This window comes from Pocillopora damicornis, chromosome 14 (assembly GCF_964200805.1).
Source record: "Pocillopora damicornis chromosome 14, jaPocDami1.2, whole genome shotgun sequence".
In the NCBI taxonomy this organism is placed as follows: Eukaryota; Metazoa; Cnidaria; class Anthozoa; order Scleractinia; family Pocilloporidae; genus Pocillopora; species Pocillopora damicornis.
Genome location: NC_142683.1, coordinates 13,930,204 through 13,949,282, shown reverse-complemented (window position 1 = coordinate 13,949,282; position 19,079 = coordinate 13,930,204). Strand labels below are relative to the sequence as shown.

The window sequence follows — 19,079 nt, the reverse complement described above, 5'->3', positions numbered from 1 at the left end:
AACCCTTAGCCACACTCCTGTTAAAGGGCCTGGGAACCAAGCACGCAACTGTAAAAATGGACTATCAAATATCAATCCAGAAAAATGATCTTTTTTGTTTTTTCTACATTTTTAAACCTTAACATAAAAAAGATTGACAACAATAATAGGATTTTGTTGTCATTACGACTTCAGTCTCTCAGAGAAGTGGGGGATAAGTCCGTGGAGGAAAAAGATCACATTAGCTATGACCATATTGGTCCAAGTTCAGGTGATGTCAAGAAGGTCATTGACTTCTATAACTGGGAAGCCAAGCATAGGGAGGGTAACATGTATTGCAATCTTGGCAATGCTAATATCCATCTGGGTAATTTAAAGGATCACAACTTACATCTTAAAATAGCTGAAGAAGTAGGAGACAAGCATGAAGAGGGTAACGCTTATTGCAATCTTGGCAATGCTAATTACAAACTAGGTGATTTCAAAAAAGCCATAGAGTACCACAACCTACATCTTAAAATAGCTAAAGAAATAGGAGACAAGCATGGGGAGGGTGGTGCTTACGGAAATCTTGGCAATGCTTATTACAGTCTAAGTGATTTCAAAAAAGCCATAGAGTACCACAACCTACATCTTAAAATAGATAAAGAAGTAGGAGACAAGTATGGGGAGGGTGGTGCTTACGGCAATCTTGGCAGTGCTTATTACAGTCTGGGTGATTTCAAAAACGCCATAGAGTTCCACAACCTAAATCTTAAAGTAGCTAAAGAAGTAGGAGACAAGCATGGGGAAAGCAACACCTATGGCAATCTTAGCAATGCTAATTACAAACTGGGTAATTTCAAAAAAGCCATGGAGTACCAAAACCTACATCTTAAAATAGTTAAAGAAGTAGGAGACAAGCATGGGGAGGGTGTTGCTTATGGCAATCTTGGCAATGCTAATTACCTTTTGGGTGATTTCAAAAAGGCCCTAGAGTACCACAACCTACATCTTGAGATGATTAAAGAAGTAGGAGACAAGAATAGGGAGGGTTGTGCTTATGGCAATCTTGGCAATGATTATTACGGTATGGGTGATTTAAAAAAAAGCCATAGAGTACCACAACCTACATCTTAAAATAAGTAAAGAAGTAGGAAACAAGCAAGGGGAGGGTTATGTTTATGGTAATCTTGGCAAAATGTATCAAACTCTAGGAGATTTGAAAAAGGCCGACGAGTCATACAAGCTAATGCTTGAAACTGCCAAAGAGGTCGCAGACAAATTCTTGGAGGCAACGGCTTATTATTCATTAGGATGCGTTTCTGAGTTGCTGGGTCGACTGCTCAAAGCCGTTGAACATTACCAAGCTAGCATAATCTTATACAATTCCTTGAGAGTACTTCTAAAATCAAAAGATGAATGGAAAGTTAATTTTCGAAATCAGTATCAAATTGCGTACACGGGTTTGTGGAGAGTTCTAGTAGAACAAGGTAATATGGATGAAGCCTTGCTTGCTGCTGAGAAGGGACGAGCTCAAGCTCTGACCGACCTTATGGAATTCCGTTTTTGTGGTGGAACAAGTCAGCACAAGAAAGGATATGAAGATTTAGCGGTTTTAAAAGACGTTCCATTAAACACTGTCTTTCAAGCAGTGGACGGAGCTAGCGTCAGTCTTTGGGTTGTGTCCGAAGGAAAACAAGTTCAGTTAAGACAATGTAAACTGAATAGTTCTGTTTCAGGGAACAGTAGAGCCAGCCAGTCCTTTAAGTCGTTCATACTCGGTGTCTATACACAACTTGGTGTTCGTTCTAATGTGAGATGCGAGAATCGATCTTTGGATGCTTTGAGGGAGAACCGTTCAAAAGTGGATGAGAAAACTAAAGAAGACAACTCTCAACCTTCCATCGAATGCTTAAGCACTTTGTATGATACCGTCATGAAGCCAGTGGCTGACCTGCTTCAAGGGGATGAGTTACTCATTATTCCCGATGGACCCCTGTGGCTCGTTCCTTACGCCGCACTCAAGGATGGTAATTCTAAATATCTGTGTGAATCGTTCAGAATCCGACTCGCTCCATCGTTAACAAGTCTTAGACTCATTGCCGATTGCCCAGATGATTATCACAAAAGCAGTGGTGCTTTACTAGTAGGAGATCCGTGGGTAGCCGAGGTTACTAACAGCAACTCCTCGAGCAGCTTCCGTGTGCTAAAGAAGAAGTAGAAATGATCGGAAAAAAGTCTGAATATCACGCCAATCACTGGCAGACAGGCCACGAAACGTGAGGTGTTGAAAAGACTCAGTTCCGTTTCCTTAGTTCACTTTGCGGCACACGGATGGATGGAAACTGGCGAAATTGCTCTGACACCTGACCCACACCGAAGATCTACTGTGCCAACGGAGGAGGATTACATTTTAACAATTGGAGATGTGTTGAATGTTCAACTTCGCGCCAAACTTGTTGTGCTTAGTTGCTGCCACAGTGGTCGGGGCGAGATCAAGGTGTGGTTGGCATTGCGCGCGCTTTTATGGGGGCTGGTGCTCGGTCTGTTGTGGTGTCCCTGTGGGCGATCGATGACGAGGCTACTCTCGAGTGAATGAAATGCTTTTATCAAAACCTTGCAAAAGGTAAACCTGCAAGCGAATCACTGAACCTGTCCATGAAAAGCCTCAGAGAATCAGACAAGTTCCGTGACATCAAATACTGGGCGCCTTTTTTTCTAATTGGAGATGACGTCACTCTAGACTTCATGGCAAAGGAAATATAAAATCACATAAATGAAAAACTTTTTTCTTTTCATCTCAAGAGAAAAAGAATGTAGGAACGTGGAAGGGTACGCGTTTTTCTATTTTGGCAATTTTTGGCAATTTTTAAAAACTATTTTACTTTTTGCGAAGTAGAACTTGAGATGTGTAACTTTACTTTCATGAAGAAATAAAAACAGGCTTTCATTATATTTTGATCAGTGGAATTGTCTTTTTTCTTACCTTAGCAAATTTAAATGTTTGCGAAGAGAACGAAATGTAACGAGGCTTCTGCTATGAGTGCCTGCAGTAGTTGCAGGTAATTACGAGGTTTTCGTTTTCGCCAAAATAACAGTTAGCTCTAATCCTGCTTTACAAATAGTTGTATGCAAAACAATTTAAAGGGTTTTTTTTCCTTGTACGTTACCAGGAGCTTCTCCACTGGGTTTTAATTACGTTTACATTCTAAGCTTTTAGTAAGCAAAGAAACTTCGTCATTGCAAAAGTTGGCGAAATGTTTATTTCCAAAAATTTTATTTGCAAAATTTGCAGCAAAATGTCATTTAAACTTGGATGAATTTTCTACATCATAAATTACTTTGGTACAACTTGAGATTATCTTTACAAAAAAAAAATTGATTATTCTCTTTTTTAATCCATTTAAATGTAATCTAATTCTATCACTGCCAAGATTGCCATTCTAAGCTTAATTTAAAAAAGTAACCATCAGAGGCGATGGGTTACTGACCATATTTTTGAGACATTAGACCTGCCTCTAGGGGTGTAGCCAGCCTCTTGTCCCGTAGGCCCAGCCTACAATTGTTTTTTGCCTGCTTGATTGTTATAATATGACTCTTGCAAGTTTTGAAACTAAAATTGAACTTTCTTAAGGAACAGGTCTAGAGCAAGTTAAAATGCTGGCTACAACCCCGTTTTTAACCAAATGAGTTTGGTCAATTTTTGTCCGTTTTATCAAACACCTATCTCTTCGTTTTAAAGAACCACGGCAGAGAGGTAAATAATTGTCCTTATAATCTAAACAAGGAAACAGCGAAGCAGATTTCACTTTTAATTTATGTGACACGGAATTTGTTGTTTCTAGTAGAAAATATTTACACCCATAAATGAGAGAAGCAATTATTTGAGTGAAATGGTTCGTAAATAAATGGAAACCCAGTCCGTAGTTGAAAAGGTTCAGGGCTTCGGGAGAGAAAATTTTTGAAAATTCCCTCTTCAAATTATTTTCTGTGCTTTAAATTTACCCTAGTATAATATGAAGATATCTTCCTTACATTTAAGAATTTTTACTTAGGTTTTCAGAGCACGTTCTGAAATTGGACTACATTATGTGGTCAAAAGTTTAAGATATACTGTATCACAGCTGTTTTAGAAGAAATTTTTGTAAAATCAATCAATGATTTTGCAGATTTTCGTAACTACCATTGATTTATGCTGGTATAAAATGTAATAGTTAACCTCGCGCATGGTTGATTATGATGTAACGTAGGATTTTAAAAAGACAAGCTGGAACAATTTTAACTAAAGATGCTTTGTATAATGTCAGTGTATTTCGTGTGAAGTGTGTTGATACTATTTTTGTTTACAGTTGAAGATAATTATTCATTTACCTTAGTTTAATCAACTCATGAACTCCGAAGTTCTAAAGAAAAATTCTCCCAACTGACAAGAATGAGTTTCTTTGTTGCATCATTCCGAGAATTTGTTGTAACATTACGTTTCGGGCAAAAAATTATCGTCCAGTTTAAATTTTCTCTAGTTCTTATTGAAACCATCTTTGTCGGTGTATTAATTTTGTGAGGAGAATTTAAATTATGATCAATCTTGGGAGTAAATGGGTTCATTTTAGTGTCTCCGTCTAGCGCGTATTTTACTTAAAGCCTTGGCAATGAAATGCAGTTTCTATTGTAATGAACTTTTTCTTACATCTTTGTGTAAGAGAAGTACACAGTATATAAAATAAAAAAAACTGCGGTGGTTTTCATTGTGTGTCTCCATATTCTAAGGATTCACGTGAGATGCTGAGAGAACAGATCTTATGGGGACTTCAATCCTTGTTTTGACCCGCATGTACCAAGTTCATAATCTGTGCAGGTCACTGAGTACTAACTTTCTATGTTTCAAGCCCCCACCCACTTAACAAACGCGCGTCGTCTATTTGATTGATCATCGTTCTCCATATTGTCACACGGTTTAGAACGCCGACGGACGTGTTTATACTGTTACATGTGTGCACCTTTTTTACCTTTCTCCTCACATAAGTTTTTACACCTTTTCACATCTGTGTATCGCTTTTTTCTCCTTCCTTTGGTTCCTCTCTTTTCTCGATCGTACTTTTCCTCTATCCCATCTTTACGCGCACTACTTTCATCGGCCTTAAATTTTATTTTTCTGGGCGCTTCATTAGACGCGACTATCTCCTTGTCTGTTTTAATTTTCATTCGTCTCAATCCTCGTGTAACGTCAGGCTTCTTTCAACTCATGTACCTCCTTACCCCCCTCCTCTCCCCCCCCCCCCACCCACTCAGAGTAGTTGTTATCATGCCTATTTTTTGTCCGCATTAGGATGGTGTCCTCTTGACGTCATCTCCAGTGAAATCTCGGTTTTCCTTTCAATTGATTCCCGGTCCACAGGGGTCAGGTACTGGTGTTTGCTCTCCTCAATCCTCTCTTTATAGTTGCAGTTATAAAGCGGAGCAGTTGCAGTTATAGAGCTCTCTCCAAGTCTTCGCGACATAATCGATGCATTTTGTTGGAAACGAATCCTTCAATGTCCAAATGAAGGCTTCTACTGATTGGGAATGGGTTAAACTCTTGTCCGGGGTCCACCTACATCACGAATCCAAGATGGCGGCAGGCCAATCTATGGACGACTCCACAGGGTCGGTGGCCGCCATCTTGGATGTAGACCCCGAGAAGACCGTGGGAAAGAGTTTGAACAAGATAATTAAGAAAGATTAAGTGACTGTAATACTTCCTAAGAGGCAGTCGATAACAACTTGCGGGATTCATTATGAGCAAACACGTTCCATCAATTATGTTTCCCTTAGACATACAAACAGGTTTAAGTCCTGCTAATCCAATTCCATTTCATTTTTATTACTGAGACTCCTTATATTTTTATTTGCTTGCTCTTTTTGTCGCGTACATGTTTAAACGGAACTAGTTCAGTGTTTAAACCAATAAAAGGTGAGGTTGATTCAAAGGTTTTGCGCATCCTCAATGCACTAATTTACTGTGCATAATCACCTTGAAGAGCGATTAACTCCAGGAAGCGTCATAAATATTCGTGTCAATCAGGAGACTCTTAGGCGAGAGTCATCGTTTATTACTCTTGAGGTTGCCGAGTGGTCAATCTTTGCAGGAGCGAATCAGAGCTCTAGCGATGAAACAATCAATTGCTTATAACCTTACCTGAACTGATTAACAAGGATCTTTGTATTCAATATTTCACTTACTTATACCATAAAAGAATGAACAATATGTATAGTTTCGCCGTAGAAAGAAATGAAAAGGAGTATATGGACAGTTTCACTGTTTGCAGTGATTCAGGCAACAACTCAACTAACAAGTTGTTCAATCAATTGATTTATGCAAACGGTATTTCACTTTCGTCAAACGCTTAAACATTAATTCATAAGCTCAAATTCCGTCATAAAAAGTACACTAATCTGGAAGGAAACCGCTTTGTATGGAACATGAACTCGAAAGACTGGGAAAGAAAGGGAATCTGGTTTCAAAAAAGGGTATAAATATCTTGAAATTTTCCTCTTAAGGAATGATTATCGGAAAATACATCTAAATGATGTTTACAAGGGTTGTCTCAGCTGAGGAGTATCTTTGAGTAGTTTCCTTCCCAAGAAGCTGAGAGGTAGTGAGGTGTGAAATATTTCGCTGGAAAGCTAATGGAAGGTAAGCTGAAATAATATATCAGCATTAGGGAAATCTGTATCGATCGTACACGATAGTCTGTTGATCAAAGTTGAAACCAACCACAAGTCCTACATACGTAAACGCTCATTGAACTTACGACGAAGGCAATTTAAAGGTGTGTTATCATATTTACCATAACAGCTGTAATCTCTTAGATTCTCAATAATAAAAATTAAGTTAAAAAATTACCGTATGTTCGGTTAAAAGTGGTGATGTCTTTCGACCGCTTAGGGGTGCAGCTGATATCCATGGGAAACTCTTTCTAATATATTTCAATCAGCCGATTGCTACTGGCACTTTTTTCCAGACGGACAAAGACAAAGAAATCTGTATTATGTAAAACTCCTAGCGCTGGCTTTTAGCTTGTTGTTGATATGGCAGCCAGTTGGAGCATATTAGTTTATACATGGTTCGTGATTTTGCTTACTTCCTGGACCGATCCACTGCATATCTGTGCAAGACAGATACGGCTTTCCCTTTTTCAGTGGATGTCACAATGATGTGTCTGGCTTCCCTATGTGTTTTCACCGACCGCTATCTCTATAGCTGCCCTTCAGAATGCTCCGCAATTTCCCGGTTACAGGGCAATCATACATCAGCTCAAATACGTTCCTTTATTTTAGACTTAAAGAATCCTTTTGACCGACGCCTTGTTTCGATATGTCAAGGTAGTGGTTTCTATCAAATCTTTGTCATCTTGGTACGTAATTGTTTGCTTGACAATATGCTTCATTCTCAGAACTTTGGTTGTTGGATTTTTAAATTACACCAGAATGAACTCTTTAAAGCAGAAATATGCCATTTACATTTTTGTCGTCTCTAAACTGACAGTGTTCGTGTTTTTCATTGTTACTTTTACCAATCTCATGGTTACCCGTTTGGCCCTGAGTGTGGAAACCCGCGTAATGCATAAAACAGATTGAGCTATAAACTCGCTCGATTTGGATATCATAAACGGACTGCTGTAGGTCTTTGGTGCAACCACTTTTAGAATTAGGGTGGTGAAATTCTTTTGAGAAAAGTTTTTCATCAACGACAGGAATATTCTTTGCTTTCATATGCCTTTGGAGTGAGAAAGATAGCGAAAATCGAAAGGGGCACATTCTCGACCTCAGAGCCACCCGTTTTCGCTTTCTCTGACCACATGAACAGCTCATTAAAATGATTGCACCCGCACGGAGCGAAAGAGATTGTTTCCTTCTTTTTTATTTTACAATTTCCGCTGCTTGTTGCTACCGCCTTACCTCTTATGTAGATCAGTTTTTTAGCGATTCGATATCGTTTGAGCTAAACATTTTAATTGTTTTGTTTTGTTAAATGTACTAAATTTGTAGAATTTATTACCTTGTTTTGAATGTCAATGTTGGAACAGTACGACGCATGAAAGAAGCTAGTGTGTATTGTAAACCTCAAAGCCATAATTCGTCATACCACGCAAAAGAAGTTCTCCACTTCCGGTTTTCTGTGTCATGTACTTCAAGTTTGCACAGAATCTTGGTCCTAAGGTTTTTCCCTGACAAAACAACTCCCAATAAAAGGCAGCATCGCTTTCCGCAAGTTCACAGTTTAAATCGTTTTCTCGAGATTTTTCGTTCGTTGATATTTATGTTCAATTTCATTTGGACCTTATTAATCTTACTGAATCCCTTTGAAACATTCTCATAACGGATTGAGGTGGCGAGGTTGGGGAAAACGCTTATAAAACAGTCAAACGTCGCATCTGTATATTCAACAGGGTAAGACTCTACATGGTTATAAAGGATTTGTATACATTAGGTAAATGCCTTTATTTTGAGCTTCTCTGTCAAAATTAACACTTTCAAGTGTTTTTGAAATCTTTTTGGATTTTCTTTGATTTCTGGTGGTGTGATACTCTTCTACAACTACAAAGAATTGCTAACTTAATTGGAACACTTCGTTGCAGTGAATTGCCGTCCAGCGTTATTTTAAAACTTACCTTAAAATGCTAACGAGTTCACAAAAAAAATTGCAGAGGAAAAGAAACGGTATTTACTTAAAAAAAAAAAGAAATAATAAAGTTGTAAATTTAGTGGGATTTAGCAATGGACATTCTACGCGGTGGTGTAAGGTTTTTGTATACTGAGTAAAAATTTTTATTTTGAACTTCTCAGTTGTTGTTTTCTCCTCCAATTTTTTTTTTAACTTATCCTAATTCTCTTTTAATTCTGGTTATGAAGGCACAGAATTACAACTGCCGAGGATTCTAACTTTTACTTGACTCTGGCGCTACGGTGCACTTGCTTAATTAAAACTTACACTCAGAGTTGACGAATACAACAAAAAGCAACAGGAAATAATTAACCGGTATCTATCAAGGAAAAAACGAATGATTCTTAATTGTTTCGAGGAAAGTCCAAGGGATTGCTTTAATTTTGTGTTTAGTGATGAGCGAAGCACTTTCACTCTATTTACGAAATTGAAAGTGCTTCAATCAGCACCAATCTCCAAATTAAATATGGGTGTTTTTTTTAATTATCATTACTATTATTTTAGACCCCTTTTAACATAGAGGCGTGATCACAAAGGATGATCACGTAGGTAAAAATTGTGATCATAGTCTGGAAAAATTTTTGGGCATGATCACGATAAGTCTCCTTCGCAGCCGTGCTTAGTTAGTTCTCCTTAGTTCGTAACTAAGCAGTCGTTCGTAGGGGGGAGCTTTGCGTGACCAGTCTATGAACGGCTAAGAAGGAGACTATATCACGCTGTTATTTCTGTGAGTCGTGACGTTTGTTTTCCCAAAGCGATTTTATAAAATTTCTTTGCCAATGGAGATAGTCAACATTTCCACCTGTCTGTTCTAAACTCCAAATCAGCATGCCGCTAGTTGTGTGTTAGTGAACATTTGAAAACAATGCTGTCTACGTTAGTGCGTGACAGTCTGTTGCTCCAGTAAGAAAAAAACAATAAAGGTTCACAAAGAAACGTGTGAAAAATATTTGCAAGTATGAGTCGAAAAGAGTTTCGTAAAATAAATACATGCTTTAGAATTTTTTTTTTTCTGAACGAGTGCGTGACTCGGCTGCGTGAGAACTGCGTGAGAACTCGAAGGAATGGAGGTGCTTCGTGACAAAAGTCACGCATTGAGCGTGAGATTCACGCTAAAACTATTACTTTTCATACATTTAAGGTTTCTGATTCGAACTGTTGATTTTAATTTCAGGAAGAAACCGCTGTTTTTGTAAAGTGCCTAGAAAATTAATTATCTTTCTAGATGAATTTCGGTGTGGATATATTTAGAATGAGTTAGAGGTTCCAGCTTTGATCGATTCAAACTTCTCGGATGTAATTTGGACTTGACTTGTGGCGGTAAATGGTATGAACATCACGCAGTCACTGAATTTTTCTCTGTTTTCAACAGGATTAATATCACTGTCACTTTGTGTAAATAAATCAAGGTTTTGTATATCATTGAACTTGAATATAATATGTGAGATTTATGAATCTCATCACCTCTGGGGCTGCTTTTCTTTTTACTCCATTTATCGAGACGCTATATATTATTTTTTTAATTCAGGCTCCGTTGACCTGACGTGTACTAGTTCCTTTTGCACTTTATCACATGATAGTGTTCAAACAGAAATTTAATAGCAAACCTTATTTTTACATCAGTAGTGGCTATGGAGAGGTCTTTGAACTGAAGTTCCAGCCGTGGACGTTGAAACAGCTGAGAGAGAAATTTCAGAGGATGTTAATCATGAGAATCTTTACAAGGTAAGGTTCACTTCAAGCTTCAATTACTTTGCCACAAGAACATGTACTGTGTATTCCTCCGGTATATAGATCGTAGCAGAGGTAAAACAACATGTATGACCACCCCGTGGGGTGTACTTCCTAGTAATAGGCTGATGGGGATGTGCCGCCGGTTAGAGAGGCATTTTCACGACCGAATTGACTATAATGGGGTAGCATTTTCAAGAGATTAAATTACCAGAATTGGGTAGCACATTTAGGAATTTTGGGGGAAAGAAAATTCTAGGAAAGTAGGTACTTAAAAACGGAAAGTTCGCAGTTAAAAGTTTGTTACCAGCTCGTATTGCCAAAGTGACTATAATGGGGTGGATAACTAGCCACAGAACAGACTGTAACGGGGTAGGGGGTTCTGAAAGACCAGCGGCACATACCCACAGAAATTGACTCAAGTACCTCCTCAATTTATCGTATATTTTTTTCTTATCCAGGGGATTGTGACGTTACCATGACTACAGCTTCCCTTGACACTGATCAGCCATTGCTACGTAAATCAGCCAAAATAATACTAATCTGGCCAAGACTAAGAAATCTCTGTTATGCGCATGCGGATTGTTGTTGCTATGACAACTAGTTGGGGTACTTTTGTACATGATTCGTGATGTTGCTTGCTTCAGGGTCCAATCCACCGCATATCGGTGCAAAAAAGATACCTATTTCCCTTTTTCAGAAGAGCTAACAATAGTGTGGCTGGCTTCGCTGTGTATTTGCATCGCTATCTTCGTAGTTGCTTTTCGGAATGTTCCACAGTTCCCTGGTTACGAGGCAATCTTATAAAAGCTCATGTTTGTTCCTTCATTCTCGACTTTGGTTCTTCTTCTCACCCTCGCCATATGTCGATACATTAAGCTATTCATTTATATCGAGTCTTCTGAATCTCGGGTCATAATTTTTTGCTTGAAAAGAAGTTGTGTTCTCAGAACTTTAGCTGTAGGATTTCTAAATTACACCAGGTTTAACTTTTTGGAGAAAAACTATCACAATGTTTGTGTATATAAACAGTTTGTGTAGGCTCTTCTTTCAATTTCAGCTGAAGCACTTCCGGCTTCAAGCTTGCACAGAGTTATGGGCCAGGGGACTCCCCCTTTTATTTTCACAATGCACCATTGATATTCTTCGTTGTATAACACAGGTTTCGAGGCTTTCTTGGTACTTTCTTGGCCTTGGTGACTTTCTTTGAAACATTTCCATGACGGATTGAGGAAGTAAGGTCGTAAAACACTTAAACGTGCCTTCCATTTCCGCGACAGAGGTAAGAACGCATGGTTGTAAATAGATTATTGAATATAAATTAAATACCTTTATTTGAGTTTCTTAGTTAACATTTTCTCCCACAAATGTTCTTAATCTGTGTTAATTTTCTCTGATTTCCGGCCATGAAAGACATTCCTGCAGCTACCTGACAAGGATTGCTAACTTTTACGAGATTCTGGCGTGTATTAGTTGTTAATTGCCGCTTCCGGTTACTCAATTGCAAGTTATAAGCTAATTTAACCGAGCTTGTTTGAACATGTTACTGTTTTCGAATTCACAAAAATTCGCAGGCAATACCTGGCATTTACTTTGAAAAAAAAACGTAATTCGGGAGAGTGAAAAGGAATATCCGAATAATCGATTTGCAAGCGTTGATGACCGAAACACTTTCGGTTTCGTTTGCGCGTCATATAGTTCATGCAGACAATTGCGTTTTGCCTTAGCTTTCATGTCAGATTTCTATTTGTATTTACTTAAATTTCTCCCGTATTTACGATGCATTTAATTAAAAAAACGATAACCATTTCCAGCGTATATGTGTTTATGTTTACTATTTTACAGTTTGAAAGTAATTTTTTCCTTTTTGATGGACTGGCTAGATTCTCCTTCCAAACAGTACTGTTATACTGATTTCCTTGTTCAATATTGAGACAAGTTGATTTTTCTTTAAATGTCAGCTAGTGATTTATTCCAAGCATCCTTTCAATCAACTGCATTTGATTGATTGGTGTCTGAGTAAAGTTTTGCCTTTTGTCATCTTCTAATCAATATATGATCAATCAACAATCACATAAACTGAATATTTGCGATCAAATTTTTTTTATCAAAAGTTGAATATGATGTAACGTAGGATTATGAAAACGAGCTGGGGCAGTTTTAATTTAATATACTCTAGGGCTAGGGTTTAGGGACCTTGCTCAGTTATTCTAGTTTTAAGTCTAAGGCAACACTTGGTGACCGGGCATTAATGTTTGCGGCACCTAAGCTATGGAATAATTTACCAAGGGATATAAGAGAATCTAGATCTATTAATAGTTTTAAATCGAAGCTTAAGACGTTTCTTTTTAAGAAAGCATTTTATAATTGATAAAGTTTTTATAGTTATTTATTCATTGATAACGTTTTAAATAGAACATTTCAAGTAATAATTAGTTATATATTATATATCTTATTTATTATGAATCGTATTTAATTGTTATTTTGTATTCCAATGATCATTATTAGTATTATTTTTATTTTATCTTTAGTTTATTGTAATTATTATGTTTCTGCGCATTTGAATATATATATATATATATATAGAATTTGTGCCTTAGAAGTCAATAAATTATTATTGTTATTCACTAATCTGGTGTTTAAACCAATAAAAGGTGAGGTTAATTCAAAGGTTTAGCGGATCCTCAATGCACTTATTTATTGTGCACTATCAACTTGAAGGGCGCCTAACTCCAGCAGGCACCATGAATATTAGTGTGTATTACTCTTGAGGTTACCAGGTAAATGTGGTCAATCTTTGCAGGAGTGAATCAGAGCTCTAGCGATGAAACAACGAATTACTCCTAACCTAACCTGAAATGATCATCAGGGATCTTTACATTCAATATTTCAGTTACTTATGTCATAAAGCAATGAAAAATATGGATATTTTTGCCGTAAACAGAAATGAAGAGAAGTATGCGGACAGTTTCACTATTTGCAGTGATTTAGGCAACAACTCAACCGATAGGTTGTCCAATGAATTGATTTATGCTCACGGCATTTCACTTTCGCCAAACGCTTAAACATTAATTAATATGCGGATCAAATTTCGTCCACACAAAGTACACGAATCTGGAAGGAACTCCTCTGTATGGAACGTGAACTCGAAAGACTGGGAGAGAAAGGGAATCTGGTTTCAAAAAGGGTCTAAATATCTTGAAATTTTCCTCTTAAAAAAATGACAATTGGAAAATACATCTAACTAATGATTCACACAAGTTTTCTTAGCTGAGGAGTATTACTGAGTTATCTCCTTCTAAAGAAGCCGAGACGTAAAAAGGTGCGTCAAGAAATATTTCGCTGGAAAGCTAATGGAAGGTATGCTGAAAAATTATATCAGTATTAGGGAAATCAGTATTGATCGTTAACGATAGATCAAAGAAACCAACCACGAGTCCAACCGCGAGTCCTACACACGTAAATACCATAAACGGACTGCTGAGATCTTTGGTGCAACCAATTTTAGAATAAGGTTGATGAAAATCTTTTGGGAATAATTTTTCATCGAAGACATGAACATTCTTTGCTTCCATATGCCTTTCAAGTGAGAAAGACTGCCAAAATCGTAAGGGGTTCATTCTCGTCCTCAGAGCCACTCGTTTTCGCTTACTCTAATCACATGACCAGCTTCTTGTTGCTACCGCCTTACCTCTTGTGTAGATCAGTTTTTTAGCAATTCGATATCGTTTGAACTATATGTTTGAAAAAAATTTTTTTGGTTAGATATACTAAATTTGTAGGATTTATTAGCTTGTTTTGATTGTCAATGTTGAAACAGTGCGACACATGAAAGAAGCAGTGTGTATTTTAAACCACAAAGCCATAATTTCGTTATACTATTTCAGCACGGGTTTCCGTGTCATGTTCTTCAATTAAGCTTGCACGGAATCTTGGGCCTGGGGTTTTTCCCTGACAAAACAACCTCTAATATTAGGCAGCAACGCTGTCGGCAAGTTTATAGTTTAAATAGTTTCCTCGAGAGTTTTCGTTCGATGTTTCTGTTCAATTTCATTTGGACCTTATTGATCTTACTGAATTCCCTCTGATAACGAATTGAGGTGGCAAGGTTGGGAAAAACGCTTATGGAACAGTCAAACGTGGCTAAGTGTTTACTCGACAGGGTAAGACTTTCCCAGGTTGAGTAAGATCTTTATACGTTAAGTAAATGCCTTTTTTTTAGTTTCTCTGTCAAAATTAACACCTTCAAGTGTTTTAGAAATCTTTTTTGATTTTCTTTGATTTCTGGTGGTGTGAAACTCTGCTACAACTACCGAGGATTGCTAACTTTTATTTGAATACTTCGTTGCAATGAACTGCCGTCCCACGTTACTTTAAAACTTAACTTAAAATGCTGGCGAATTCACAAAAAAATGCAGAGAGAAAAAAACGTTATTTAACTAAAAAAAAAAAGAAAAAAAGAAAAATAATAGGATTTAGTAGTGGACATTCTACGAGGTGGCTCTTCTTGTCCACTGATACAAATTGTCAATAAACAATAAGCGCTAACAATACTGTGGCTGGCTTCGCTGTGTATTTTCCTCGCTATCTTCAAAGTTGCTTTACGGAATGTTCCACAGTTCCCCGGTTACAAGGCAATTTTATATCAGCTCATGTTTGTTCCTTCATTCTTGACTTTGGATCTTCTTCTCACCCTCTCCTTGTATCGATACATCCTCGAGATGCATACAGCATATACAGCTAAGAACTCCTTTGATATAGATACTATAAACACACTTTTGGCATTCTTTGGCATCACCACTTTTAGAATTTCCTTAATGAATTTCTTTTGGGAAAAGCTTTTAACTACGATAGGAACATCCTTCGTAACCACATTGCTTTGGAGCGAGAAGGAATGGAAAATCACAGGGTGTCCACTCTCGTCCCCGGAGCAACTCGTTTTCTCTTTTTCGAACACGAGGAATGTTTGTTGATTGTGATTGATAAGACTTACCTCTTAATATTAGTGTGAAGAGTGATCAGGAAACATGTAAAAATGAGATATAATCATACAAAGTATGGCTGATCGTATGAAAGTGAGAGAACAATGTCATGTGAAGCGCTAGAGAAGTATGTTAGTAATGTTTACTAAAGGTATATACATATGGAGTATGGTAAGTTTCAGGGAGATTTCTACTCCAGAAGCAGTCTATTAGGTTCATTTTGGTTGCTTTTGGCCTCGCACCAGCGACAGGCATTATAATTAACAAAGTGTCAATAAATTGATTTAGTTTCTAAGGAAACTGTGGTGTTGCGTCGATAAGGGGTACAACAAGATAATTTGGTTTTGTAATCCAACTACACAAAGTAGTTTTAAATGACGCGAATATATGTATATACCACATGTGTACAGTTGGCTATTTTTGTGCTGTAAAAAAATCTGTTTGAGCGGTCGGCTGCGCAAGCTGCACTTCTCTATCCAATCTGCTTTTCTATGGGCGGCCGTCACCACCAAAAATACAAGGATGTCAAATAGATCAGCAAATACAAAGATGGTGTAAGGATCAGCTGCAGGATAGCATAGCTAATAAAGGAATGGCATGGCCAAATTATAGACAGTCTAGTTTTCCTTCGTGAAACAGAACACCCTAAACATGAATAGTTTAGCCAAATGAGAAACGGTCTAGTAGCCCATGTTGAGTTGGATCATGAGATTGTGAAATAGTTTCTCCTCTTTTTTCACTGCTGATATTGCACTTATTCGTTGTCGTTCATGAAAGCGTCAATTAAAATAGCAACGAGACTGAATTCTACCACAGTTTGCCGGCCTCTTGGTTTACCACAGTTTGCTCGCGTTGGTGGGCCTGAATATGTTTAGAGTATTAAGTATTAAGTAGTGTTATGACGTGCAATAAATGTCAATTGTCGAGCTCTCTTTTCTTTCTCCGACTCACACTTACTTTTCAATGAGAGTCCAACTTCAACGGCTCTTTGAACATTGGAGGAGTACGTGAGAAGTTGAATATTATGTGAGCTTTGGACGCCATGGTAAGAAAACTGATATCCTTGATCTGTTTTGACATTTTTCGATCAAAGTGATATCGGAATGCTTTAATTGGTGTGCCGGACGATAAGAGTAAGCTAAGAGAAGACATATTTATTATTTTAAAGAGGTGTACATTATATTGCTTTGTTTACTAATTTTTTCCTGGGTGCAGTGATAGTAAAAGTAAGTTCCATTTTTATTTTGTCGATCAAACGTAGATTACATGTCTGGACCGGAAACAGTTAAAGGGTTTTTTTCGCGTTCCAAAATAGTTTTTGCCAGAGTAATATTTTTTCTGAGTTGGTTTTGCGCGCATACATAATTATCTTCCCTGTACTCTTTCCCATTCTGTAGTCATCACGTATTAAGGAAGGCCAGTGCGGACACCGTAATGCACGTAGTTGTACGTAATTGTCCAACTCTAGGTCGAGTTTTACCGTTCGATCTGTTACAGTCGCAACTTGTTGAATAAAAACTATTGCATATTTCAGACAATTGACAGGACATCTTGCTGTTTCGTCGTTTGTTTCGGTAGACGTATTTATTTATATTTTTATTTATTTTTACATTTCTGTACCTTAACTATTAATTTTTGTGATTATTATTATTATTATTATTTTTTTTTTTTATTATTATTGCTACAGACTGAGTTCAGTACACACTAGATATATTGACTAGGGTTGCGTGACCATGGCGTCCAGGGCACACACAAAATCCAACTTCTCACGTACTCCTGCAATGTTCAAAGAACCGTTGAAGTTAAACTCCCTTTGAAAAGTAAGCGCGAGTCAGAAAAGAAAAGAAATGAGAGCTCGGCAATCGACATTTAATGCACATCATAACACTACGTAATACTATTAAAATTCAGGCTCACCAACACGTGTAAACTGTGGCAAACCGGGAGGCCGGTAAACCGTGGTAGAATCCAGTCTCGCTCTTTTAATTAACACTATCATGGACGACAACGAATAAATGCAATATCGGCAGGGAAAAAAAGAGGAGAAACTTACCGAATTGGCTCTGCTTTACGGCAAGGCGAAGTGAAGACTATTCCACACAGCGACTACACTATGTAATGGTTTCGCGCCAGTCTTCATATTCGATGACGTCATGCCCCCAGCAGATCGCTGTTCCATTTGCGGTTTGTATTTTTGGTGGTTTCGGCGAGATGCCTTGGCGGCCGTCACCACCAAAAATACAAGGATGTCGTATAGATCAGCAAATACAAAGATGGTTTAAGGGTCAGCTGCAGGATAGCATAGCTAATAAAGAAATGGCATGGCCTTCACGTCACGCCACGACGATTCGCCACCACATCGAAATATTTCAAGTAATACTAAGCAATTTAATGTTCAGATAGAGCGTCTGATGTTTTGCAAAGCTATTCGACCTAACGCTACACTACTTGTGTCTACGCTGTACCATTCTACATTACGCTGAGCCATTTTACGCAACGCTACACCATTTGTGTGTACGCTGTACCTTTCGACATTATGCTAAGCCACTTCACGCAACGCTACACTGTTTGTATGTACGCTGTACCATTCGACATTACGCTAAGCCTTTTCACGCAACGCTACACTGTTTGTATGTACGCTGTACCATTCGACATTACGCTGAGCCATTTCACACGGCGCTACACTGTTTTTATGTACGCTGTACCATTCGACATTACGCTGAGCCATTTCCCGAAGCGCTACACCATATGTGTGTACGCTGTACCATTCTAAATTACGCTGAGCCATTTGACGCAACGCTACACCGTTTGTGCGTACGCTGTGCTACTCGACGTTACCCTGAGCCGTTTAACGCAACGCTACACCGTTTGAGTACTGTATTGCAAATGAGTGCTAAGCTATTCGTAATTGAGCTAGTCTATTTCACAATCTCATGATCCAACTCAACATGGGCTACTAGACCGTTTCTCATTTGGCTGAACTATTCATGTTTAGGGTGTTCTGTTTCACGAAGGAAAACTAGACTGTCTATAATTTGGCCATGCCATTCCTTTATTAGCTATGCTATCCTGCAGCTGATCCTTACACCATCTTTGTATTTGCTGATCTATTTGACATCCTTGTATTTTTGGTGGTGACGGCCGCCCATACTTTTCCCGCCTTATGAGAAATGAACAAAAAGACTTGGCAAGAAAAAAAAGCAGTTGGATCATATATAGCTTATTAGACTTTTTTCTGTTTAGTATTGCTTAGTATTTTCACTCCTTATTTACATTTTGTTGAGGCTGTAGGAGAAGTCAAAATACGGCACAACTCTTAAGAAGACTCAGGTATGTCATCGCCAGATAAAGAAAATCCAAAAACTCCTTTCAGGAAAAAAAACCGGAAACCAATATCCCCAGAAACAGTGCGGTGCCACAAACGCTATAGTCCTCTAAATGGTATGCAATCACAGAATGAAAATTAAGATAAATAACAGTTTATATTCACGCTGCAGGTCGTATAGTCAGCTTTTAGGAGTTTGTTCTCGTTATAGTTTTGATTCGTAACTATTGCTAATAAATTATCTTTAAAGGTTTCCTGGAGTTCTTCATGACGTAAATCAATTTTATTTAATGTTTATTGACGCTTAGAACTTCATGTGTCCTCTTTAATTTCTATGTAATAAAGTTATGACATTCATTTCGTTGTTTTTAATATT

The 19,079-nt window shown here is 37.8% G+C and overlaps 2 protein-coding genes and 1 pseudogene across 2 annotated transcripts in view; all 3 read left to right on the top strand.

Annotated features, from left to right (window-relative positions):
- Positions 1 to 1,159: 1,159 nt before the first annotated feature.
- On the top strand, positions 1,160 to 2,182 carry LOC149034587 (tetratricopeptide repeat protein 28-like). Its single transcript, XM_089194888.1, has one exon. It carries the CDS (start codon positions 1,160 to 1,162, stop codon positions 2,180 to 2,182), a length of 1,023 nt encoding a protein of 340 aa, XP_089051014.1.
- A 3,387-nt stretch (positions 2,183 to 5,569) lies between these two features.
- LOC113674539 (uncharacterized) lies at positions 5,570 to 7,728 on the top strand (annotated as a pseudogene).
- A 2,654-nt stretch (positions 7,729 to 10,382) lies between these two features.
- The window catches only part of LOC149034584 (uncharacterized), a 36,677-nt gene continuing 27,980 nt past the window's right edge, over positions 10,383 to 19,079 (top strand). The window contains exon 1 of the mRNA XM_089193813.1: positions 10,383 to 10,390. The gene's annotated coding sequence lies outside the window, so the exon portion shown is untranslated. The remainder of the gene's footprint in view (positions 10,391 to 19,079) is intronic.